Genomic DNA, 27,844 nt, shown 5'->3' on the forward strand with positions numbered 1-27,844 from the left:
GTGTCTCAGGCACAGGGAGCAGCGCTGCCTGGGACTGTATAGGACAGGACAGGCCTCAGAGGTTAACCCCCTATCCCAGTTGGCCTGTCAAAGCAACAGGAGATGATAGACCCAGGAGCAGCTGCTGTCGGAGTCAGCCCCAGCTCACTGGGGCAGGATGCTGGGGCTTCGTGCCACAGGTCTTTGATTTTGGAGGGGGCTGCCCCTGAGAATTCCCCAGCATAATTTTGAGTCTCATTTAAGTCTGAACACAAAACTATTATACACACCTTACATGTGCCACCTGGAGCCCCCAAGGCCCATATTCACCTTGGAGAAGCCACACAGGGCCAGACACAGTGGCACGTGCCTGTCATCTCAGCCACTTGGGAGGCTGAGATGGGAGGATCGCTTGAGCCCAGGAATTTGAGACCAGCCTGGGCAATATAGCGAGATCCTATCTCATAGGTGAAAAGGCCACCTTTCTAGTCCTTTTATCTTGGAAATTACAGGCAATTTCTACAGAACAAGCAAGTCTGTTAAGGTTCAGGGAAATTGGGGATCCTGAGGGTGAAAATTTTGCAGCAGGGTGTTTGAGACTTCCTCAGAGAGAGCCCTCCCTTCCCCAGGGGCATTCAACTGTCTTTAGTTCTGAGATAAGGCGCTGCACTGATTGTGTTGTCTGGGCCCAGACAAGGGAATTGTGTGTGAAAGGCAGCACTTAGAGTTCAAACAAGGAAAGTGAAGACTCCCCTGCTGGGTGCCTGAGCCCCAGTGCCTCCCGAAGCTCTTGGCCAGGGTTAGAGGAGCTCTCCAAGACGACCTGGACCTCTAGGTCCTTGTTTCTCAGAGAGCGATCCTTGCACCAACAGCATTGCATCACCTGGAAGCTTCTAGAATTGCAGAATCTCCGAGCTCACCTCAGAGCTACAGCCTCAGAACCCACATTTTAATAAGATCCTCAGGTGGTTCATGTGTACATCTGAATCTGAGAAGTGCTGTTCTCAAGTGACTGGGCACCATTTCCAAGTTTAACTAAATCTCTCACTAAGGGTGGGCTTCAGGCCTCGGCTCTTCTTCACTATTTTCAGACAGCAGGAGTTAGTCACCTCCTTGCACCTCCATTGGCATTCACCCCTAGAGCTCCCAGCTCTCTCCTCCTCCCAGGCAGGATCCCCAGGCTCTTATCCCCCCGGCAGGTGTCTGTTCTCCACAGCAGCTTTGTGAGTATTTCAGGGTTGGGGCGGCTTCTGCTTCTTTTGCATCTGCCGAGCAGTGGTTTCCATGTGTCCTCTCCGCACCAGCAGCATCAGTATCACCTGGCAATTTGTTAGAAATGCAAATTCTCAGGCCCAACCCTGGTACTAGGGAATCAGAAACTCTGGGGATAGGGTTCAGCCATCTGTGTTTAACAAGCCCTCCAGAGGTTTCTGATGCAGACTCCAGCGTGGGAACCCCCGGAGGCTTGTTACAATGCAGACCACAGGACAGGCACAGCATCACCCAGCAGCATGTTAGAAACACAGACCTACAGTCAGCACCTGCAGATTCAAGTGCACATTCAAGTTCCAGGAGCCCTGCTGCAGGCAGAGAAGGGAGAGGTTCTACAGAAGCACAGGCGAGGCACGTGGACCAGCTGCAGCTTTCCTGAAGAACATGGGTGGGACTCAAAGAATGGAACAAAGGATGGACATATGTGGTTATTAGTTCAGGATGAGCTGAGTCCTAGGGAAGGAGCTCCCCAGCCAGGAGGAAGTCACTTTTCTTGGGTGAAAATGAAGCGCAGAATGCTTAGATCAGTCGGCAAGGTCAGGCCTTGCCTGGAGAAGCTCAAGTTCTGGCTGGGATTAAGGCTCCCTTTAGAGTGGGAAGCTGTACAGACCCAGATTTCCCTCCAAAGACAGACCCCTTTTGGTCTGAGCCCCAGATTGGGAGATTTGCCCTTGTTTTCAAGGGCAGCACCTGGCTGTTCTCCGAAGAACCCTTTCTGGGGGATTGAACTCAATTATGTTTATGCTGGTCATTTAAAAATTTTTTTGTTTTCCTTTTTAGTAAAAATTCCTTTTGCATAACTCACACAAGTTTGAAATAACAAAGGAAACATGAGGCCTGGGAAAGATACAGGTGGGTATTATTCACTCTGGTCCTACAAGTAGCTATGCTTCGAACACTTTAAGTCTCTTCAGTTGACTCTTTTTGAGAAATTATTATAGGCAGGTAATGAAAAGTTTATTTTATTTTATTTTTTTGAGACGGAGTTTCGCTCTTATTGCCAGGCTGGAGTGCAATGGCGCGATCTCGGCTCACTGCAGCCTCTGCCTCCCGGTTTCAAGCAATTCTCCTGCCTCAGCTTCCTGAGTAGCTGGGATCACAGGCGTGTGCCACCATACCCAGCTAATTTTTTGTATTTTTAGCAGGGATGGGGGCTTCACCATGTTGGCCAGGCTGGTCTTGAACTCCTGACCTCAAGTGATCTGCCTGCCTCGGCCTCCCAAAGTGCAGGGATTACAGGCATGAGCAACTGTGCCTGGCCGAGAATTGTATTTGTCATTCTATTTTAGTAGTTTTGTGGGTGATGAGGTTTCAAGGAGTTGATTGGAATCTTTCCATCTTTAATACAGAGCTGATCCTCTGATCACTGTAGGAGGGTGGCATTATATTGTAAATTTTTAAAAACTTCATATTTTCCTGATGCCTTGACATCCTACAAATAGGCAGTGGGCACCCTGTCCAGGTAACCAGGTGCCAGTGTAATAAGGCTGGTCCCTGCCACAAGTTCCACTTTTTGTCTTCCCCTGACTGTGACTTAGTGACATTCAAACACACCAGTGAGATCCCCTTACACCTTGTGCTTGTGTCCTCCACCCTGGCTCCCAGTAAAGGCACTTGCCCAGGGGTTCTCTCTCTTTCTCTCTCATACATGCTGAGTTGCACCCAATCCCTGGGCACACCTCCAATCCAGCCCCCTGCTTGGCGTGGCATGCCTCCCTCTCTAGGACCTGTGAGTACAATAATTTCAAGTGCCTCTCCCCTAGAGTTTCCCTAGCCAGGCTGGAGCGATCCTTGAAGACCCCACCAGAGGCACTCCCCCATTTACAACACAGACGTTTGCTAAGATATTGGCCTGTGATTTCAACCACTGTCACTTCTGATTACCCCCTGCCTTTAGCAAATTAGTTGCAGGAGAAAACTTCTGCCAAGGATAACCAAGAGCATCACAGTGCTGGTGCGTCGAAACATGTAGAGAATGAGTTGGAAGATTATGACAAATCAAAGTCACCTTTCAGATCAAAGGTATTGAATCTGAGAAGAGTGTGTCACTAAGGCTTACAAGACCTGAGACTATTTTAGAGCCTGATTTGGGGTGTATAAAGCAGGTACAGGTGACACTTGAACACCACAGGTTGGAACTGAGTCCACGAGACACAGATTTTCTTCTGCCTCTGCCACCCAGGAGACAGCAAGACCAACCCCTCCCCTTCCTCCTCAGCCTTCCTCAATGTGAGGATGATGAGGATGAAGATCTTTATGATGATCCACTTCCAGTCAGTGAATAGTAAATATACTTTTCCTTCCTCAGTGTTTTAATAACATTTTCTCTAACTTACTTTATGGTAAGAATACAGTATATAGTATATATGACATGCGAAATACGTGTTAACTGACTGTTTACGTTATTGGTAAGGCTTCCGGCCAACAGCAGGCAATTAGTCTATTAGCAATTAAGTTTTGGGGGAGTTAAAAGTTCTATGCAGGCCGGGCGCGGTGGCTCACGCTTGTAATCCTAGCACTTTGGGTGGCTGAGGCGAGCAGATCACTTGAGGCCGAGTTTGAGAACAGCCTGGCCAGTATGGTGAAACTCCGTCTCTACTAAAAATACAAAAATTAGCCGGGCGAGGTGGCTGGCGCCTGTACTCCCAGCTACTCAGGAGGCTGAGGCAGGAGAATCGCCTGAACCCGGGAGATGGAGGTTGCACTGAGCTGAGATCACGCCACTGTACTCCAGCCTGGATGACAGAGCAAGACTCCTCTCAAAAACAAAAACAAAAACAAAAAAACTTCTCTGCAGATTTTTCACTGTGCAGCAGGTCAGTGCCTCTAATCCCTGTGTTGTTCAAGGGTCAACAGTTCTTTAGAGCTTGTTAATTTTCATTTTAATCAAGAAAATCTATTTCTAAATCCAGGACTGATAAAAAGCTCCCAGACTGTTCCTCCTGCTGCAATAGTGCCTTTGCTGTTTACCAGTGCTAAGCCCACTTAGATACTTGTGGAGAAAATGCAAAAGCCGCAGAGATGAACTAGTGGGTGACTGGGAAGTGAGGACGAGGGCAGGAACAGGGAGAAGTGTGTGAACCATAGGCCATCACTTGAGAAGGGAGGACTGAAAGTGCCACTTGGCTCAGATTAACCCCCAAAACGGTCCCCAATACAGGGCGAGCACCAGGAAATACAACTGCAGACACGGGAGGTGGTGCTCATCTTCGCTCGTTTAATTTGTCAGATATTGAACATTTATAATTTTTTTATATAACAAAACAAGAACATGCAAAGTTACAAATATAGAAAATATAAAGTACATGCATATTTCAAAGACCTGTTAATGGTGTCCACTTTGGATTCTTATATGAAACGATTCAGTGCACATCGTAAGCCTAAGGACCACACAAAAGGGTTTCCCACATATTAAGTATTCAGTACCTTAGAAAAGTTAATGCATTAGACACTTCAGATGTTAACTGTGCTAAACAAAACTCCTAAGTCTGTCCTATGCAATATATATTTTATATACATATATATTTTTACATAGAATACTCACAAAGTGCAAGCCAATAATAACATTGCAGAAAAGTAATACATATCTGCTAGGTGACAATATCAAACAATTCAGGGAATAATTTTACTTTAATGAACGTTAACAGAATTTCTTTTTCCACTTCAACTCAATCATATTTCTGTCATCTCCAACCTAAGATATTTTTTAGATTGTCTCCCTATTCTTTGATTCAAAAGCCAATTACAGAAACTATGAACTTGACCTAATTCTGGTTTTTGACAATTATGAGACAGAAATAAAGAAATGCAAGCAGTTCTTTTCTTTGCACACTGACCATTTTTTAATTACATCATCCTCTATGATGATGGTGCTTTCACAACTGCAGCTCTCCTGTATGTCAAAATCATTCTGGTTTCCAGGTAAATGGACAAAGATTTGCCTTCAGTGTCTAGAAGGCAATTTACTTTTTGGCTGCCTTAATTACCTATAGTTTAAAGAAAGGAATGCCACATATAGGTCCTTTAAACATCTAAAATGGGAGGTTGCCTCCAAGGGCACCATTCCCAAACATTAGATTTTAAGTCCCAGAAGCCTTTCATATATGTTACAGTTATGTTCACTGTGAATATGTCCTTTAGCCAGAGGTTTAGTGTTGTGCCAATATTTACTCTTAATGAACAGCTGCTGTGTAGCCCATACTGTGAAAAGTAAAACATCACCCCAGTTCTCCATAGACACAGAGCTCATGCTCCAGCGGGCTGAGCCTGCGTCCCAAGAGCTAAGAATTTCTAGGATTTTTTTGAATGAGTATCATGTGGCCTCCTAACAAACTTGGCAGAAATGTTGTCGGGTTTTCTTAAAATGGAAAATATCTCTAAATAGCTATGAAATCTCTGCTAAGATAGGGCATTAGTATACTGAGCTCTAGCTGCTGAAGGAGCCAGAGGTATCCAGGCAAAGGTATTTCAGACTGTTCTGAGATTTGTTTAGCCTCAATCTGTTGCTCTAAGTCCAAAAATAAGTCCAGATTAACCAATGGTTATTTGCTGTTATACTTTTACTGGCCTGGCATTAGCAACGGCTCATGATGAACTCAATCAAAGGGGGCTTGACTAGCATCTCAGGTCTACTCTATGTTTTCCAGTGCCCATCAGTGCCAAGGGTATTGATTAGCCTATCCAGGACAAAGAGAGAAGAAAGAGTGAGACACCACCACTAAAAGGGCTGCAGGTGGTTACCCCCTCCCTCAAGCTGGAAAAAGATTAGAAAGATGGTGAAAACAGGAAGACCTTCCTCATCCCACTATTAGGAAGATGAGGAAAGAGATCAGGAGGATCACAGGTGGGGAGGAGAAGAGGACCATGCTCGATCCTCTCTGGTAATAGGCCTGAGATTCCCTCTCGTACTGCGTGATACACATCTGCTCAACCACACGCTCCATCATCTTAACGTCGGTCTCGGTGAAGTTCTCCCCTTTGGTGGTTGTGGTGACTGTGTGCTGCTTGATTGTGATATTGACGCAGTCGTGCACAAAGTTGTTCTGGTTGCTGTACTGATCCACGGGCCTGTAGTACACTTGGTTGGGGTAACGGTACATGTTTTCACGATAGTAACGGTCCTCATAGTCATTGCCAAAATGTATGATGGGCCTGCTCATGGCACTTCCCAGCATGTAGCCACCAAGGCCCCCCACCACTGCCCCAGCTGCTGCAGCACCAGCCATGTGCTTCATGTTGGTTTTTGGCTTACTGGGCTTGTTCCACTGACTGTGGGTACCACCTCCTTGACCCCAGCCACCACCATGAGGCTGCCCCCAGCCACCACCATGGGGCTGCCCCCAGCCACCACCATGAGGCTGCCCCCAGCCACCACCATGGGGCTGCCCCCAGCCACCACCGCCCTGAGGTGGGTAGCGGTTGCCTCCAGGGCTGCCCTGCCCCGGGTATCGGCTGCCCCCAGTGTTCCATCCTCCAGGCTTTGGGCGCTTCTTGCAGAGGCCCAGGTTACTCCATGTGGCCACAAAGAGAACCAGCATCCAGCAGCCAAGGTTCGCCATGATGACTGCTCTGCAAAATGAAGAGGAGAACGTCAGAGTCCCATATTTATGTTAAAATTACGAAATGTTTGCTGCATAATGAATGAGTGCATAGCAATGGTATCAGCTGCTCAGTAGAAACACTGTTCCCACCCTGTACTTCTCTGAAGCACTTAGGACAAAAGCAAAAGTAAGAAAAGGGTGAACACAACTCTTTCTCCTGCTCCAAGGACAAATGTGACCCTAAGTTATGGACTTGATGAATGAATTTTAGTTCATTATTTAACATTTTATGAGTGAATTATTTTCTTCTAATTTTTGTACCAAAACAACAAACAGATCAAACACCCAGAATGACAATTTATGACCCTTTGGAGAATGTACATTCATCAAATCAATAATCTCTTTTCAAATTAAAGATCTCATTTACCCTGGGCACTTAGCTCCAAAAGCAGAGACCTATGACAATAGTAAAATGATTGCTAAACAGTACCTGCTATACCCTAGGTCAAATCATAGGCTCCAAATCATCACTGTGTGCCATAAAACCTAAAATGGCATATACTGGAACACTGAAGTTAGTCTTGTCCTCAGTGCTGGGATGATCTGTAATTTTTTTTCCCTCTCTCTTTCTCCTTTTTTATTTTTATTTTTTAAAAAAACAATACCTAGCTTGTTGAGATATAATTCACATATCATATAATTCACCATATGTCATGTACAGTTCAATGGTTTTTAGTACATTTAATGAAACGTGCAACCATAACTGTTGTCAATTTTAGAACATTTTTGTGAACTCAGAAACCCCTTACCTTTATCACCCAATTAGCTGCAAATTTTTTTGAAAATTAGTTTTCATCTCCTTCAGAGCTAATGATTAAATTGGATAATATTCATAAAAGAATTATCAAATAAATAAATTAACATCCTGTTTATGTTTCTACTAACATTATTGAAATGGGAAGTTTTGCCTTGGTGGTCATAAGCAAATAAAAACATATTTGAAAGTTACAAGCAGAGTTAAAGTACTCAGGTCATGCCAGTTAGGGTTTTTGGAGGCTCTTTTAGGTGGGGGTCTGTGGGGCAGGTTCTCTGCAGGCCTGCTTCCCTGATGTAGTCCCCACGATCCCGTGAGGCCCAGCTCTTGGCCTCCCTGCTACTCATACACCCCAGGAAATCAAACTAGGGCACCATCCCCTCAGTCAGTAGCTTTCAGTCTAAAGGGCTTTTATGTCAGCACTTTCTCCATTCACTGCAATGGGTGACAAATCCAGCCAACGCTCTAGAGTGACTGCATTTTCACTCACAGCATGCATTGGATCTATCAGCAAATCTCAGTAGCTCTACCTTGAAAATCAATGCTAAGCACCTCAGCTTCTCACATTTTCCAACATGACCATCTTATTTGGCGCTTCCATCACTTCTCACCTGATTCCTTCAACAGCCTCCCAACCAGCCTCCCTGCTCCTCCCCTGGCTGCCATTGAGTGCTCTCCTCTTAATATGCGGGTCACATCATACCACTTCCCTTGTCCCTCAATGAGGCTCCTTTGTACTCTGGATAAAACACAAAGTCGTGGCCATACTGGCTGGGCCCCATGTGACCTGGTTCAGGCCTCCCACTGTTCCTCAAACCCGACAAGCCCGTCCTGTCTCAGGGCTGTTGCACTTGCTGTTCCCTGGGCCTAGAAGGCTTTTCTTCCAGCTACTCATGTGGCTAAAGTTTGCTCAGTGGGGCTCTTCCCATCACTCTACTAAAATAGCACCCCCTAGCCCACCCCTTTTCCTGGCTTCATTATTCTCTGGAGCAGTTACAGCTACTTGAGATATATGTTATTTCCTCCGCGCTTATTGTTCATGTTCTCCACGGGAGTGCAGGCTCCTTTAGGGTGGGGGTTTGGTTTTGTTCACAGCAGTGTTCCTAGACAGAGCGCTTGACCCATAGACATGCAAAATAAATGCTAGACAAATGAATGAATGGGAAAACACATGTTATAAAGCATAAGGAATAATCAAACTAAATATTAAATATTTATAATGGATATACAAAGAGAACCGTATTTATAAATTTACAAAATAGTATTTTTTGACAATGGCCAGCTAACATTTTCAATTCAGTTAAACAAACATTTATTTCATGTGCCAGCTACTGCAGTAGACTCTGGCTGGCTGGAGATATTACCTGAAATGGGTAAGATGGGAGGAAGAGGAGGCTGCAGGGAATGACACTGAGTTGGGCTTTGAATGTGCCTCATTTAAAGCTGTAAGAGTTAAGGATCTATGAGCTCTTAGAGACACCTGAACAGGCGAGGACATGGCATAGTGAGAGAAGCACAGAGGAGAAGAACCAGGCACAGAAGGTGGGTGGGGCCAGACAACTTTGGAGTGGAGATGGGTGGTGACAGAGGACACTGGCATGTCTGGGGGCCTATACATCTAAGATACTCTCTGTCACCAGTCAGGTAGTGGCCTAGTCCTCTGGCATATTTCAAGATATCCTATTAAGTATATGGTAATGGTCAATACCTGTTTATTACTAAGAAGAATGCTAAGAATACACTCAGAAACACAACAGGGACATCCATTGTCATGGGACTCAAGGTGCTGTCCAAGGCCATATGCAAAGAAGTAACAGGTGTAAGAATGGCAAGGAAAGTGCTCTAGCTGACACTATTTGCAATTAGTGTGATCATGCACATAGAAAATCCAACAGAATAACAGAGGTAACATGAGAACCAATGCTAGAGTGCAAGGTTGTGGGACTGAAGGTCAGCCTACAAAAACCAACGGCATTCCTCTACACTAGCAATAACTGACCAGAAGAAAATATAGATATTCAAAGTAACAACCAAACTGTAAAGTGTCTAGGAATTGACTTAACTAAGAAAAGACTTCTAATGGGTGACACATTATAACTCTAATACAGAGAACATAGAAGATGATCTGAAAAAAATGGAGAGGCATTCCATGGTCTTGATGGCGATAACTCAGTATTATAAAGATGTCCATTATCTTAAAATGAACTGGTAGTTTCAATAAAATGCCAGTTAAAATTCCAGGTGGATTTTTTGAGAAGTTCAGTAAACTTCTATGGGGAAGAAAATGTCCATGAATAATAAGGTCAACCTTAAAAAAAAAGTGTAAAGAGGAGGGAATCTGCCAAAGCAGACACGAAATCACTACAAAACCACAGTGACGAAGACTGGACGGTAAAGCTCAGGAATAGACGGAGAGACCAAAGGAAACAGAAAAGCAAGTTGAGAGAGAAACCCACATAGATACACTTTAACAGGGACTTGATGTATGCTGACATGGGCACCACAAATCAATAAAGGAGGAAGGTTTCATGCTTCTGGGAAACAAGAAAAAGAAAACTAGATCCCTAACTACATACAAAAGTGAACTCTAGACGGATCCAAGACTTACATGTGACAGGTACAAGTTTGGCGCTAGAAGAGGAAAATATTGGCAAATGTCTTTGTGACCTGGAGGAGGAATGGGGGAAGAACTTTTTAAACAAAAAGCACAAACCATAAGGTAAATAATTGATGAATTTGATTACATCCTCAAAAACCTAAAGACGGAAATATCATTCGACCCAGCAATCCCATTACTAGGTATATACCCAAAGGAATATAAATCATCCTAATACAAAGACACATGCACGTGTATGTTCATTGCAAAAGTATCCACAATAGCAAAGACATGGAATCAACCTAAAAGTCCATCAGTGATAGATGGGATAATGAAAATGTGGTACATATATGCCATCAAATACTATGCAGCCCCAGAAAAGAACGAGATCATGTTCTTTGCAGGGATATGCAAACTGACACAGGAACAGAAAACCTAATTCTACATGTTCTCATTTATAAGTGGGACCTAAATGATGAGAACACATGGATGCATGCAGAGGAACAACACATACTAGGGCCTATCGGAGGGCTGGGGGAGGGAGAGGATCAGGAAAAATAACTAATGGGTACTAGGTTTAGTACCTGAGTGATGAAATAATCTGTATGACAAACCCCCATGACACAAGTTTACCTATGGAACAAACCTGCACTTGTACCCTTGAACTTAAAAATTAAAAAAAAATTAAAATTTAAAGATTCTTATTCAGCACGATAAAGCTGACTCTGGACAAAGTTAATAGAAAGAGTATACAATGGTAAAAGGGACTTTAGTACTTAAAATTAACAGAGGATTCATTTCTAGAACTTGCAAGGAATTCTTAAAGAGCAGTAAAAGACAGTAATTCCAACAGAAAAAAATGGCCAAAAGATATAACTGATCATTTACCTAAGAGAGAAACCCAAAAGGATAGAAAAAGATAATCAAAATCATTAAGAATATAATAAAAATGAAAAAAATGATATAACACTTAATGCTTATCAGGATAGCACAAAAAAATTTTTTAAGGAACTCGAAAAATGTGAGGATTTGGAACCTACATGGCTATCAGAGGAACATGGATAATACAACTGAATAGAAGAAGTGAAATAAAGTAAATGATTATTCAACTCAAAAAGAAGAAAACAGAAAACTTCAAAATAAATTTGAATTATTAATAATAAATTAATAAATTAATAATAGAGATGAAAATCGAATTTAATAAATACAACTTACAAAAATGTGGAATTTCTAAATAAAATTAAGAGTTATTTGAAAATGTAACACACACACATCACTAGAAAACATATCTCTATAAGGGGAAATTGCCTTAGAGAATGCTTTAAAAAGATAATAAATTACTATATACAACTTTCCTTAATGAATAAAAATATCTCTGAGATGGATTGTCTTTCTATTAAGATATAAATTATAAAAATCAACTTTAGAATTAATTCATTTAACAAATATTTATGGAATAACTAGTATGTGCCAGTTTCTTTTTATTGTTGTTGTTGTTTCTTTTCTGGTAGAGATGGGGTCTTGCTATGTTGCCCAGGCTCGCCTCAAACTTCTGGGCTCAAGAGATCTTCCTGTCTTGGCCTCCCAAAGTGCTGAGATTACAGGTGTGAGTCACCATGCCCAGCCAGTATGTGTCAGCTTAAAAAAAAAATAGAAGACTAGAACTGACCAATAACCATAGAAGAAATGGAGAAAAAAAGCTGTCAAAAATTATACACTGTAATATAATATTTACTGTACCATAACCTTTTTTTTTTTTTTGAGACAGGGTCTTACCCAGGCCAAAGTGTAGTGGCATGATCTCAGCTCTCTGCAACCTCCACCCAGTAGGCTCAAGTGATCCTACTGAGTAGCTGGGACCACAGGTATGCACCACCATGCCTTTTTTTTTTTTGTATTTTTAGTAGTGATGGGGTCTCGCCATGTTGCCCAGGCTGGTCTCAAATTCCTGGGCTCAACCAATCTGCAGGCCTCAGCCTCCCAAAGTGCTGGGATTATAGGTGTGAGCCACAGCTATATATAGGTGACCCACAACACATTATTGTGCCACCATGCCTGGCACAATAATTTATTGATTAGCTTAACACACATTTTAAGTGTCAGAATTCTAAGGGTCAAGAATTGTGCTAGGGGCTGAGGATACAGTTTTGAATAAGATACTTAGCTTGGTGGGCTTAAGGACCAAAAAGAAGATCAAATCTGTGGAGCCCCATGAGACAGTGGCAGGTGGACTGCTGAGACTAGGGAGGTGGTGAGGGTCAGATCATGAGGGCCTCATGGTCCACAGAGAGAAATTTCTATTTTCCTCTGAAAGCAGTGGGGAGCCATTAAAGGGTCTTAGTAGGACAGTAACATCATAGAATGTTTTTTAAAAAGCTCAGCTCAAGCCTATAATCCCAGCACTTTGGGAAGCTCAGGCAGGAGGATTGCTTGAACCCAGGAGTTTGAGACCAGCCTGGGCAACATGGTGAAACCCCATGTCTACAAAACATTTTTTCTTAAATAGAAGAAAATTTAGTGGGACAAGAAAGGGAATGGAGAGGCCAGTTAAGAAACTACTGCGGGAAGATGGTGGCATGGCCTGGGATGGAGTCCATGCAGCTAGCAGGCTGTGAATAAATGAGACATATTTTACAGAAAGAGCCAATAAGACTTGCTGGTTGAGTGGATGGAGAAGTGAGAGTTGCCCGGGTCTGGGGCTTCCATAACCAGGGAGATGGCGGTGATGCCATCTACTGAAATAGGACAAACTGGTGGAGGGTCATGCCTGGGAGAGAAAACCAAGAGTTTCAGTATGGACATGTAAACTTTGCCATACCTATGAGACATTCAAGTGGGAGTATCAATTTAGGCAATTGTTACAGGAATCTGTAACTTAGTAGAGATAAACATTTGGGCGTCTTCACCTGAGATGTAGTGTTTAGAGCCAATGGGATAAAGGGCCAAAATTCAAATGCTAGTACGCAGGTGGGCACACTTAGCCACCCTGCCATGGCACCCTCCTCTCACACAGGTGCCAAAATCTAAAAAAACAGCACCCAACTTATTTTAACAGTTTAGTAAAAGAAGAATACATTATGACCAATATGGATTATTTTAGGAATACAAGAATGGTTGAAAATCAGGAGCTCTATTAATAGGTTAGGAAGAAAAAAAGATTTTCTTCAGATATTGAAAAGTTTTCAAAGAAAATCAACATCATTCCTAAATTTTTAAAAATTTAAGCTATTTTTAAAACGTTTCTATAGAACTGGAAGGATAGTCTCTTTCCATCATAAAGAAATTCTGTCACAAACACAAAGCCCAAGATATCATAATTTTAAGAGAAAAGGCATTCCCATTAATGTGGTGAACAATAATCTATTGCTTTTATGCTATTAGGTTGTTCTATAAATTCATCTAGGTATAATTTTTTTACCTGGAAAATTCAGGAAAATCTCAAAAAATGTCTTAGAATAAATATGTGAGCTCAACAGGGTGGTAGTTTTTCAAATCAACAAATCAAAACTCAGTGAGTCCCTAAATCAGCTGTAGTTAAACATTTCATGGGGAAAAACATTCATTCATAATGGCAGTAAAAATTGAAAATATCTAGGATTTAATCTGAAAATAAGTAGTAGGCAAGCTACAAAATTTTGCTGAGACATAAAAGAAGACTGGAAAAAGAGAAAGACATATAACGTTTTTTGTTCAGGAAACCAATATTGAAAGATACCAAGTCACCAGCAAATAATCTATAAAGTAAACACAATTTCAGTCAGAATTCAAAGATAATTTTATAACCCCCTGTTTGCTTTGGATCTCTTAGATTTTTGGACAGATGATTTAGAAAGAAAATAAATAAGGAAGCATCAGACTTACACTTCACTTAGACCAAATGGATCCAAACGGACAAATACAGGACATTCCATCCAACAGCTGCAGAATACACATTCTTCTCAACAGCACATGGAGCATTCTCCAGGATAGATCATATGTTAGGCCATAAAACAAGTCTTAACAAACTTAATTAGACTGAAATTGTATCAAGTTTTTTTTCTAAGCATGATGGTATAAAACTAGAAATTAATAACAGGAGAAACCAGCATTATCCTGATATCAAAGTCCCACAAAAAAATACAAGAAAATGGCAGTATAGGCCAATATCCCTGATGAACATAGGTGCAAAAATTCTTAACAAAATTCTAGCAAAGCAAATTCAACAGCTCATTAAAATGATCATTGACTATGATACAGTGGGATTCATCCCAGGGATGCAAGCATGGTTCAACATACACCAATCAATAAGCGTGATACATCACAGTAACAGAATGAGACAATAACCATACAATCATTTCAATAGATGCAGAAAAAGCGTTTGACAAAATTCAACATTCTTTCATGATAAAAACTCTCAATGAATTAGGTATAGAAGGATTGTACCTCAACACAATAATGGCCACATATGACAAGGTCACAGCTAACATCATACTTAATGGTGAAAAATTGAGAGCTTTTCCTCTTAGATCTGAAACGAGACAAAGATGCCACCTTCACCGAATTTTAGGATTGTTTTTTCTATTTCTGTGAAGAATGTCATTGGTATTTTGATAGGGATTCTATTGAATCTGTAGATCACTTTGGGTAGTATGGACATTTTAACAACATTAATTATTCCCCCATGAGCATGGGCTATCTTTCTATTTGTGTCTCCTTGAATTTCTTTCATCAGTGTTTTATAGTTTTCAGTGTAGAGATCTTCCACCTTCTTGGCTAAATTTATTCTGAAATATTTTATTTTGTAGCTATTGTAAATGGCACTTTCTTTTTATTTCTTTCCAGATAGTTCACTGTTGGCATATAGAAACACTACTGATTGTTGTATGTTAATTTTGTATCCTGCAACTTTACTGAATTTATTAGTTCTAATGGTTTTCTGGTGGAGTCTTTAGGGTTTTATAAGTGTAAAATCATGTCGTCTCCAAATAGGAAAAATTTAACTTTTTCCTTTCAAATTTGGATGCTCTTTATTTCTTTCTCTTGTCTAACTGTCCTGGCTAGGACTTGCAGTACCATATGTTGAATAGAACTGGTGCGTGTGAGCATTCTTGTCTTGTTTCAGATCTTAGAGGAAAAGCTCTCTTTCTAATTTTGTACACAATACATATAATCTTATCTGTCAAAGAAAAAAATAAATAAATTTGAAAAAGAATTCAAAAGAAATTTTAAAAGACATTGTGAAATTATACTCAAAACTTGAAAGACTGAAGAAAATTTTTAATGAAAAGATAATCCAGGGTGCACTTGACCTGCCAGGTGTCAGAGTGCAAAGCTACAATAAGATCACATGGCATTGGTGGATGAGCAGAATGGCAAAACAGTGGAACTAGAGAGAGGGTACCAAAAAATCTACAAATTACCCTGTTCATCTTATTCCCATTTATAGATGGGGAGTGAGAGTCAGAGCTAGTAAGAACTTATCCCAAATTTGTAACAGTCCAAGGTGTTGGAGCTGAGATCCAAATATAGCCACTAAAGCCCATAAAACACATTACAACTTGAAGCTTAATTAGTTACATTGGGAAGGGGCAAATGTCAAACAGCCTCCGACCTTCACCCCATAGTGTCCCTTGTCTCTTCTGAGCTAAGTAAATTCCCTTGTTATATTTTAATTTTTTGAGGTCCATAAAGAACTTGATGTAAGCTGAAAAAAATTTCGCGCAAAAATTGGGGGTAGGGGTTTCTCACTGGCACCTAGAAACCACAAACTGAACAGAGCAAAGGGTCCCCAACCGGTCCATCATCAAAATTACCTAAGGAGCTTTCAAAAAACAACATTGCTGGAACCCATCACAAGCCAGTCAGAGAGTGCCTAGCGATGGGATTTGGGAATCTGTAAAAGCTTCTCAGGGAATTGGCACCCGTGATCAGGCTTCAGTGCTAGGTCCTCAGGGGTCTAATCTTCAACATTTATAATGCTTTTCACTGAAGGATTACCTCCCTTAAAGTGATCACACAATACTGTAACAGTTTAAGTAGAATGCAGTTGGAGAAAAAGGAATGGTTAACACATTGAGAAAAAAAAATTCTCCTAGCTGTGAGAATTGCTGCACACACTATTCACTTAGGAGTTATTTTATAATGCTGTAGCCATCACTGGGTTAGATACAGATATGTTTTGAATGTTTAATATGCAGCAGTTCACAGTGGATATAGTTGCCTTGGAAGAAGAAATAAGATCTGAAAAGGGAGAATGGACGAAGTAAGTTAAAACGGAAGTTTAGAGAATCTTTCAGCTTGGTTTGGCTAGTTGGTTGAGAGCCATGTTCAGTGTCAGTGTGGTGCAGAAACTTCTGTTATGTTATTATTGTTATTTTATTACATTATTTTTAAAATGGCTGCTCCCTTACATAATTCAGCATAATTCTAAAAATCTGTGGCCATTTCTCTGCAAAATTAAGCTGATTTTACAAGAAATGATGATGCAACAAGGTGTGAGTTACACAGATGGACCCAAGTGGCCTCTGGATCAAGAGCTTGTGATCACAGCCTTTCCTGACCCTCATTTTTTGTGACAGTTGGTGACTTTCAACCTTCCTAAGACCACAGAGGTTCTGCAGGATATGTACAATCTGTTGTGGTTCAGCTTAACTAGATTTGTGCCTCCAGGAAGACAGAAAGCTTAGACATGGCTGAAATTGTTCAGTTTTGAAAAATATTCAGGAGTCCTTAAAAACAACAACAAAAAACTAGAATTGATAAATGAATCTAAGAACTGATTCTTAAAAAAACCCAATGTACAAATTACTAAATCATTAATCAACTAAAAAAATGGAAAAATATTTGAAAAAGGAAACAAGATTGGCTAAAAATCTTTTATTCTAAGTAGCAAATATAACAGTCTCTCCTTTCTCTTACAGAAAACTGTGGGTCCATTTCATTTAAAAAATTAAAAACTGTGAACTATTTTTTAAATGTCCTTATTTAGTGAGAGCAATATATTCACCAAAAGAAAATTAAGATCACCGATAATTTCAATGAAAACGTCCATTTTCTGTGCTTTTCCTTTCAGATTTTTCACATATGCGTTCATGTTAGAGTAAGCACGTGCAGTTAATAACCCACTTTTTTACTTATCAGTTTTTCCCCACATATCACAGGCTCCAAAATCATGATTTTTGATGGTTATATAATGTTCATTTCAGTTAATGTGTCATAATTTTCTTAACTACTGCCCTGGTGATATACATTTAGGCTCTTTTCCAGGTATTCTAATTTTAGATCATTCTGCTAGGAAAACATGCCTGTTTTTTTTTGTTTGTTTCTTCCATTGCAGGTAAATTCTCAGGAGTGGGGTTTCTGGGTCACAGCTTCCAACTTCTTAATGCATCACCAGATTGCTTAACAAAAGGTTTGTGCTGGTTTGACATGCCCCCGATAACTCATACATACAGACGCAGAAAGTAGCTATCATTTCCTCCATTCTATGAATGGACAAAAGGAGGATCAGGAAGTTAGGTAGCCTGTCCAAAGTCACAAAATTGACTGCAGAACCATCTTTGTGACCCCAAAGCCCTGCCACCTCCCCAGACACTTGAAAATGCCAAGTTTTGGGCAACCTTCCAGCAAGGGTTGCTGTTACTATTAATTATTTTGGTTATTTTAATAGATGTAAAATGATAACCCAAACATGCTCTAATTTGCATTTTATTGTGTAAATGACTCATCATTTTGCATTTATCTATTATAATCTTAATATTTTCCTTTCAGTGTGGAAGACTTGTGTTAGATACAAATAACGTACAAATCACATCCTACCCCTCTGCCTGCTTTTCCCCTTACTGGTTAGCTTTTTTTCACTGTAAGACCTTCTCCGTGTTTGTGTAAGTAAAATTGCTCCTTTCCACTGGTGATTTTTCCCTTTCTTCTACAAATCTAAGAGCGTTGTTGATTCTTCCAGAAGTTTAACATATTTATCCAATTCCCTGTTCCTATGTGTTTGATAATTATATTTGTAAAAATCCTTAATCCTATTCTACCAGGAGTTTTCCCTAAGGAAACGGGAAACACCTCAAATCATATGGGGAACTGCTAATTAAACCGTGATGCTCTCAGAACAAGAAAATAACGCGGCCATGAAGATCCTCATCATTATAGAAGTGAAACTGCACTGTGTTGTGTGAGAATCTGGAGGCTAGGAAACAAAAACGGAGAGCTGTGGCTTTGCGATGGCGAGGATGGATGTGACCGTGGTGGAATTGCGAGGTTAAAAAAAAAATCTATTTCCTACAGCCATCTCAAAGAGAAGAGCAAAAAATTCCTTAAAAAGGACAGTAAACATGGATTTCTCCCCATTGTTTAATAATGAAACGTGAAGGCGCCTGCCGCACAGGTGGGGAGACCGGTGACCCAAGGGTCGTCATCCGAGGCTAGTTGTTCCTTGGAGCCCCCCATGGCCAGTGTTCTCCCTCCAGGGGGACTGGGAGGAATGTGACTGGCCAAGCTGCGGTCCGCCGTCGCACCTGGGGCCAGGCCGCAGACCTGCAGCTCCTCTCTCCCCGCCCCTGGAGAACAGAGGGTGGGGCCTCCCCGGACCCCGCCCCCGTCGAGGCCCGAGGCCCCGGCCGCCCGTCCGCGTGGGCCGCTTCTCCAGGCTGTGGCGACTGCCGCAAGGCTGCGGCCTCCCTCGGAGAAGCTCCGGCGGCGAGGATGAAGGGCTGGGCCGCCTCCCGGGAGGAACGCTGCAGCTGCGGCGGGAGGGGCACCGAGGCGCCCGGAACTCCCCCGGCGGGCGCCCCTCTCTCCATCCCCCCCAAGCACCCTCTGGGCATCGCGGAAGCGCCAGGCCTTGCCAAGGGGCGTTCTGGGCCCCGATTTCGGCCTCCGAGGGGCGGCCAACGGGCGAGGAGCGCGAGCCCCGCGGCCCCCAGGCGCCCCTCCTCGCCCCGCGCCCTGCGGAGCCCGCTGGCGGCCCTCCCGGAGTTCCCTGGGCGCCGGCGATCGCCTGCTGGGCCAGACCTGCGCGGGGTGCAGGGGGCGCTGAGACCCCGGCCCACCGACCTCCCTAACGGGGCTCCGCCAGTATCTCCAGCCCCCCACGCGGAGTAAAGGGAGCTTTCCTAACCTGAAAAGCGAAGCCAAGCCGCCTCACCCGAGCCAAGACCAGGGCACCCGGGCAGGCCCGAGACGCGTCACGCGCCCGCGGGGCAGCCCCCGGCCCCTACTCACTGGGGTCTCGACCCTGCCCGGCCGGGCACCCTTGCGCCTGGGACCCGAGGCCCGGGGTCCTCACTCGGCCCCCGCGGCTCCCCTGCCCCCGCCCGCGTTCCTCCCACCGCGGGTGTTTACCTGCCTCGGTCGTGAGGAGAGGAGCAGCTCGCGGCGCCGCGGCTGTCAGCGACTGGCTCGGAGGACAGGCGACGCGCGGGGCCGAGGGGGAGGGACGCGGGGCGGGGAAGGGAAGCGGCGGCGCTCGCGGGCGGAGGTCGGCGCGGGGACCAATTGCCGCGCGGCCGGGTGCACGCTCTGTGCCCCCGGCGGGCGGGCGGCCGGCCGAGGTTTAAGTTAAAGGGTGCAGCGCTGCCAAGCAGGGCCGAGAATGAGTCACCGGAAAAAACGAGTTGAGATTCGCTTGAACACTTGCATCAGTTGATACCGCCTGCGGGTGCCATCGCTCCCTGACGTGGCTCATTGACTGTAAAAATCATCTTTAATTGGAAATTCGGCCCAAAGCTCCAGCTCCCCGTTACATAATGGAGAAATCGAGAAAATGAAAGGCTCGGGAATGAGGAGGCAATTTCTGGAACTTTGGCAACCAGAAATTTCTAAAGAGGAAAGCAAAACATTTTGCTTACCCTGGATTGAGATTAATATTTATGAATTTTCACATAAACTCTTAAATTTTGAGGCGTAGAAAGGACACTGACCATCACCTGTTCCTTCGTTCATTCACTTTCTACTCCTTGTTTTAGGCAAGAGATGATTTAGGTGGTGATATTAACAAATGAGAAAAATACGCTCCGTTTAAAAACCCCTCTTTGCACATTACCTGAGATATCTTCTATGAAACAGGGTGGTGTGTTCTTGCCCAGGATTCTTGCTGACAACTGTCTCATTTTAAAGGAGAGCGAGGGATGAAGTGATGGACAAGATTTAGAAGGAGGGGGATCTTATGAATTATTACCCAAATTGGGCACTTTTAAGAGTGAAATGGGCGTAAACCAGGCATGCCCTGGGGAAAATAGGACATCTAGTCTCCTAGTTTTGGGTGAGAGGTTTAGGAAGCATGTAAGGAAAGAGATTTAAGAATGTTGACAGCCAGGTTCAGTGGCTCAGGCCTGTAATCCCAGCACTTTGAGAGGCCAAGGCAGGAAGATTGCTTGATCTCAGGAGTTTGAGACCAGAGTGGGCAACGTAGTGAGGCCCCATTTCTACAAAAAATAAAAAAAATTAGCTGGGAACGGTGGCACAGGCCTGTAGTCCCAGCTACTGGGGAGGCTGAGATGGGAGGATTGCTTGAGCCCAGGAGGTAGAGGCTGCAGTGAGCTGTAATCGTGCCACTGCACTCCAGCCTGGGCCACAGGGCTATAGACCAAGACCCTGTCTCACTCTTTCTCTCTCTCCCAAAAAAAAAAAAAAAAAAAAGCTGAGGCTGCTTTGTAAACATATGTGCATTAAATATTTGCATCTCAGGACCAATCACTGTCACTCAAGTTGCAGGGGAGGGGGACAAATGGCGAGAGACAGGAGAAGTCAGGAGAATGCACAGAGGAGAGCTGCTGTAAACAGTGCCTGGGCCATGTTTATGTGAGTGTGGGTGAACACTTGAAAGTTCTGCTGGGAAAGGGCAATGGGAGGCCTGGAAAGCGCTGCCTTTGGAGGGAGCTGACTCAGTGCAACAGGGACGACTGGATTGTGGCCAGTTAGAATGAGCACTAGGCAGCGAGGCCATTTTACAACCCATCAGTGTTATGTAATGCTTAGGTTGACATCATGTTCAGAGCCTTACCTCCTTTCCTCAGAGATGGCTCACTGGGAGATGAACTCAGCGGGCAGCAGAGTGTCTGAGTCTCCTAGAGGCTCAGGGCCTGCAGGGAGGACAGAGCTGGGTGGGAGGACAGAGCCGGGGTGGGGCTGGAAGTGGGTGACCAGATCAGCCTAGGCAAGGGGCTGGCTGCCCACTGGCAGAAGGCGCTCTGTGAAGCTTGGTTCCAAGACGCTAAAACCCATCTTTTCCTCAAAAGAATCGTATGTTCTGGTCGACTGCTTTCCTCCCATCAGGAAAGGGCTCAAATGGCCTGGGATTTCTTGGAGGGAAAGAATTAGGGAACCAAAGGGGATTGACTTATGACCTATTCTGGTTATTACTGATGTGCTGCAAATACCCCACAACTTAGATGTTTAAAACAACTACCATTTGATTATGCCAATGGATTGTTTAAGCCAGGGAGCTGGACAGGCACAGCAGGGACTTGATTCTGCCCCATTATGTTTGGGGTGTCAGTTGAGAAGACTCTAAGTCTAGGGGTACCTTGATAGTCGGGGGTTGCAGTCATCTGAAGCCTATGCACTTGCCTGAGTGGCACCTGGGCTGGGAGGACTTGAAGATCAGATGTGCTGACTGCGGTGCCTAGCTGTGGCTTCTCTGTGTGGCCTGGTTTCCTCATGGCCTGGTGGTCTCGGCTTGGATGGACTTCTTCCATGTTGACTCAGGACTCCAAGTGTGAGAGTTTCAGCAAACAAGAAGCTGCAATGCCACTTTCTACCTGGGCTCGGAAGTCAGGTAGCATCACTTCCACTGTATGCTGTTGACATAATAGTTATATAGCCCCATTGCCGGGCACGGTGGCTCATGCCTGTAATCCCAGCACTTTGGGAGGCCGAGGCCCGTGGATTACTTGAGGTCAGGAGTTCAAGACCAGCCTGGGCAACATGGTGAAACCCCGTCTCTATTAAAAATACAAAAATTAGCCTGGCATGGTGATGCGCGCCTGTAATCTCAGCTATTCAGGAGGCTGAGGCAGGAGAATCGCTTGAACCCAGAAGGCAGAGGTTGCAGGGAGCCAAGATGGCACCATTGTACTTCAGCCTGGGCGACAGAGCGAGACTCTGTCTCAAAAAAAAAAAAAAAAAAAAGTCATATAGCCCCCAGATTCAAGGACAGAGGACATGGAGCCCACTCCTCAATGGGAAGAGTATCAAAGACCTTGTTGCCATTTTTAAAAGCTGCCACAATGGGGTTGATGGTCTGGCCTATGGATTCTTAGGAGTTTTTATTGACCTTATGAATCACTCCAAGGGTGGGCAACCCACAGGAAGTGGCTATTCAAATGGCCCTGCATAATTCCTCATTCCAAACTCACTCCCATTGCCTCTCCCATGAACACAACCACCCATATCTCACTGTAAACAGTGAAAGTCATTTTCCGGACTGGGTGGGGGGTGGGGTGTAGGGTTTGTCCTTGGAGGTCAAACCCTATTGTGTTTGCCCGCAGAGCCCTATTGTGCTGAGGTTCACAGCATCATCAAGTCATTCTTTGGAAGTCTCCCTTCCCATCTCCTGGGTCCTGGCTGAAAGTGATTTGTCCACATCATATAGATCCTTCTCAGCAAGTAAGGAGAAACTAAAGAAGTTAGACTCTAAATTCATCTTCTCACAAAAGGAGAATTATTTCCTCCACTTTATTGAGCACTTAGTGTGAATTAAATAGTTACAGTCTCTGACCTCAGACCTCAAAGAGGATACAGGAAGCCATATAGACAGTGACCACAGGGCCTGACAGCCCATGTCAGATGTTTGGGTTTTAATAATTAAATATGATAGGAAGCCCTTGAAGATTTAAGAAGGGGAATGATGCCACATGATTTACCTTCTTCTTTTTTTTTAGACAGGGTCTCACTCTGTTGCCCAGGCTGGAGTGCCGTGGGGTGATCTCGGCTCACTACAACCTCTGCCTCCTGGGCTTAAGCTATCCTCTTACCTCAGTCTCCTGAGTAGCTGGGACCACAGGCGTGAGCCACCATGCCTGGCTAATTTTTGTATTTGTTTTAGAGACGGGGGTCTCGCTATGTTGTCCAGGTTGGTTTTGAACTCCTGAGCCCAAGCAATCTGCTTATCTCAGCCTCTCAAATTGCTGGGATCACAGGCGCACCATGCTTAGCCTGATTTACCTTCTTAAAAGTCCACTCTGGTTGTTTTGTGGGCATGAGCAGTACTTGGGTGGAGGCTTTTGCAGTGGGCTGGGGAGAGAAAATTGTGGCTTGGCCTATAGTGGTAATAGAGGACAGATTCATGACAATTTAGAGATAGATCCACTAGATATACTATTGCTAATAGGGTAAGGAGTTGGGGAAAAGGAGGACTCATGGATGACTTAAGTTTTTTTAAATAAACAGCTGGGAGAATGGTGGAGCTATTTTCTTAAATGGAAAAAAATGGATGGCGACCGGATTTTAGAGGTTACATCTGGAGTTCCTTCCTTCCATTTGGACATGTTGAATTTGAGATGGCTGTGTAATCCCCAGATGGGTGCTGAAGATACACATTTAGGAGTTGTCAGCGTATAGGTGATTTCCAGTCACGGGCTTAGATGACATCATCATGGGAGAAAATGTAGCCAGAGAAGAGAAAGGAATCAGGACTTCGTCATGAGGAATGCCCACAGTTTCGAATTAGTCTTTCTCAGTCTCTAGTGTGCATCACCTGGAAGACTTGGCTAAAACACAGATTGCTGCCTTGCCCCTCCCGGACCAGAGATTTGATTCAGCAGGTCTGGGATGGGGTCCAAGAACCTGCGTTTCTAACAAGTGCCTAGGTGATGCTGATGCTGCTGGGCCAGAGACCACATTTTGAACCAGAGGAAGAGACTGAAAAGGGACAGCCAGTGAAGTAGGAGGGTTCTGGAAGCTGAGAGGAGGGTGTTTCAAGAAGGCAGAGCCAGCTACTGAGAGGCCAAGTCATGTGAAGACAGGGTAGTGCTCACTGGATTTGGTGACATGGAGGTTTTTGGGGACTTGAGGAGAGCAGTTTCAATGGATTGGTGGGGGCAGAAGCAAATTGAAGAGAGAATGGAAGGTGAGGGAGTAGTGACAACACTTCTGAGTTTTACCCTGCGGGGAGCAGAGGAGTGGGCAGGAGCTGGAGGAGAGGGTGGGCGCTGGAAACGGTGTTTTGAACTGCAATACTGGAGGATCCTCTTCGGGTCAGGGTACATTCAATGGTATATTTATATTGTCACAGACCTCGTTTCTTCCCTGTTTCCACTCTGCCCTACCCAAGCTGGTGTTGACGGCTGTAGCAATTTGAGGCATCACATGGCATAGCACTTCAGACAGAGGAAGAAAACAGCTAACCTGTTTGTATGGTCTTCTCTTAGGCGTGAGGAACATTTTCTCTAAAGATGTGAATCACGAATTTAAGGAGAAACTATTGCACTGTTGCTGCAGAATGATTCCTGTCTCTCCACCCGTTAAAAGCATTCAATGCTTCCTTAATGGCTAGATTTCAGTGTGTGCAGTTAAAGTTTACAGTCAAGGTCTCTGTGAAACATTTCCAATGATGCCTCTTTCTCTCTCTCTCTATTTCTCTTTGCATTTCCCTGGGCGAAGCCCTGCAGGACCACTTGTCCTCCTTTAATTGCCTTGCTGAAGGTCCACTTGAGTAGTTCTCTCAGCCCTGAATTTCTTGACCCTGCTTCTCTTCTGTGGAGTTTTGGCTCTGATGCGTCCTTTTCTCTGAAATCCTTCTATATCTTCCCATCAGAAGTCAGCCTCCTTCCTTCTAGCTCCAGCAGCAACTGGCTTGTATCATCCAGTCCCATTTTAAACTGCTTTATTATTTAAAAAATTATTATTGGCCTGGTGAAGTGGCTCACGCCTACAGTCCCAGCACTTTGGGAGGCCGAGGTGGGTGGATCACCTAAGGTCAAGCGTTCAAGACCAGCCTGGCCAACATGGTGAAACCCTGTCTCTACTAAAAATACAAAAATTAGCTGGGTGTGGTGGTGCATGCCTGTAGTCCCAGCTACTAGGGAGGCTGAGGCAGGAGAATCTCTTGAACCCAGGAGGCAGAGGTTGCAGTGAGCCAAGATTCTGCCACTGCACTCCAGCCTGGGCGACAGAGCAAGACTCCATCTCAAAAAAAAAAATTATTATTTAAAGCCCTGTTGGTCTTTAACTGGACTATAAATTCCTTGGGAGATGACTCCTAGTGCTTTGCCCAGGAAAATCAGTTAAATGGTATCCTGAATGTGGGGCAACCTCTCCCATCCATTCATATTACTTTTCTTCCTATTTTCTCCTTGGTGTCTAGAAAAAATTTTCCTTTTCTCTTTCTAGCCATGTCTAACTGTCTAGGCGGGTCTGAGGTGTCTCAGTTACCCAAGACAATTTCAGCATCAGCTGGAACCTGTGCTGCACTTGAGCCCTCCTCCACTGGACTTCTTCTGTATCACAGCTTTTATGAAATGGTCTGATTTTTTCTGATCTTCTTTGTTCCCACCCTGGGCTTGGCTTCTGACTTTATATTTCTGGGAACCAGAACCTTCCTGTGTCTTTCCTGGCAGTTCCTGAGGCAATGGTAATTTTCTTGTCCCCGATACCAGTGAATGATCAGCAGCTACCCTCATTCAGCCCCTTCCTCGGTGTGCACCTAAAAGGTTTTTTTTATGTAGATTCTGCATGAGGCATATCAGTGTGATTCGAATTGATACAACCAAGGGAGGGGATGCCACATGAGGAGAGGCTTTTCCTTTCATGCTTTATTAGACCCATGAGGTAGGTAAAGGCTTTATAATGCACTTCAATGCCTGGTAGGTCTCATATCACCCATTACTTTCTCTTTGTTTCAGAATATTTTCTGATTTTTTTTTTCTTAGATGGAGTCTCGCTCTGTCACCCAGGCTGGAGTGCAGTGGCACAATCTCACTGCAACCTCCACCTCCTGGGTTCAAGTGATTCTCCTGCCTCAGCCTCCTAAGTAGCTGGGATTACAGGCATGCACCACTATGCCCAGCTAATTTTTGTATTTTTAGTAGAGACTGGGTTTCACCATATTGCCCAGGCTGGTCTCGAACTCCTGACCTCAAGTGATCTGCCCGCCTCAGCCTCCCAAAGTGCTGGGATTACAGGCATGAGCCATTGTGCCCAGACCGATATTCTTGCTTATTTCTCTTTCCAGATTAATTTTGTAATCTTGTCAAATTCCATGATACCTATGGTTGGGTTTTTTTTATTGAAATGGCATTGCACTTAAGAATAAATTTGTGAAGAATCATCATCTTTATGTAAAATGTATTACTCCTATATCCAGGAAATAATACAAATGTTTACTCAGGTGGTTTTGTGTACCTCCCAAGAGAGTTGTGGCAGATGCTGTCGATACCTTGTCCTGTGTGTCCCCTTGGCCCATCTGAGTTCACCTGTAACTAAGGCTTCCAGAACGCTGACACCTTCCCACCCTGATGCCTGCCTCTCTCTTCTCTGCCTGAGGACTTTTTCTGGCATCGTCTGAACTTTCCCTACTCCCCCTAGGAGCACCCCCGAAGTGTGTGGTGTCAGGGGTCCCAGGGCAGTTCTCCCCAATGGGAGATGGGAGTCTGTGGATAAATGCTCCAACTCCTCACTCTTGCGGCTTGATGACCTGAAGTGTGCTACCACCCTCTATCTCGTAGAATGTTCTGTGGGGGGTAAAGCCCCAGTTGCTCACAGTAGTTGATCCATTACCACACCTGCACATGTGTGGATATTAAAAATGGAAAGAGTTGTAGCACATGAACCTTAGAAGCTGCTGGATTTCTAGGGAAACAAAGGAGTGAAAAAAGGGTGTTTTCACTTCTGCTTGGGGTACTACCTGGCTTGGGGGTGGGAAGTCCCTGGGGCATCCTGAGGCTTCCAGAATCTCCACGGTGGTGACTGTGGTGGCCTATGAAGAGGGCCTGGCTCCAGGGGCTTGAGCCTGAGAAAGGGACTTGTTCTTCATGGATACACATGCAGGAACATACACCTGTATTTCCACAATCCTTGGACAGGCAGACGCTGTTTTGTAGGAAACTGGGTCCTGCATTAGCAGGTGAGGAACCCAGATGTCTCCCAAATCTATCTTCAGTGCTCTAACTTTTTACTCCCAGCTCTTTGCTTGGCCTTGGGGGTTGGTTGGGAGTGGGGACAATAAAATAAAGAAGCATTTATAAAGGAAGCATGTTTTATCTTCAACTTTCTTCCCCTATTTCCTCTCATTAAAACTCAACTTGCTTATGCTATCATTACACGGTGGTTATTTCCCACTACATCATGAATGGACCTTGTTGGTGATGAGTTCCTGAAAGTTTGCAGGTAATTCAAGATGTTTTTGAAATAAAAGTGTGAAAATATGTCAAAAGTATATTAACTTTGTAAATGTACATTATATAAAATGGGCCTCTCCTTAATGAATGTATTTTGTGGGTCCATATTCTCAGATGCTAGGTTTGCAAGGGACATCTTCAAACAGCTTTCATGTGACTCCTGACCTTGGGTAGCTGGGATCCCTCACGCAGTGTTCTAGGGGGAGAGCGGTGCATCCTCTTAGAACACTGCCTTCACCCTCCGTGTGATTGTTCTTCATGGCAGCATCCTGAGGCCCTCTGAGCCTCCTCCCTCAGCTAGATCTTTGTCTTGTTACTTTGA

At 44.1% G+C, this 27,844-nt stretch overlaps 1 protein-coding gene across 7 annotated transcripts; it reads right to left on the reverse strand.

Moving 5' to 3' along the window:
- Window positions 1–4,448: 4,448 nt before the first annotated feature.
- PRNP (prion protein (Kanno blood group)) lies at window positions 4,449–19,825 on the reverse strand. 7 transcript variants are annotated; one of them, XM_063720445.1, is made up of 3 exons: window positions 14,063–14,154; window positions 10,214–10,272; window positions 4,449–6,819 (listed from the first exon to the last, which is right to left on the reverse strand). In XM_063720445.1, the coding sequence occupies exon 3, from the start codon at window positions 6,807–6,809 to the stop codon at window positions 6,048–6,050; it is 762 nt and encodes a 253-aa protein (XP_063576515.1). In that variant the 5' UTR covers window positions 6,810–6,819; window positions 10,214–10,272; window positions 14,063–14,154; the 3' UTR covers window positions 4,449–6,047.
- Window positions 19,826–27,844: the final 8,019 nt, after the last annotated feature.

This window comes from Pongo abelii, chromosome 21 (assembly GCF_028885655.2).
Source record: "Pongo abelii isolate AG06213 chromosome 21, NHGRI_mPonAbe1-v2.0_pri, whole genome shotgun sequence".
Classification (NCBI taxonomy): domain Eukaryota; kingdom Metazoa; phylum Chordata; class Mammalia; order Primates; family Hominidae; genus Pongo; species Pongo abelii.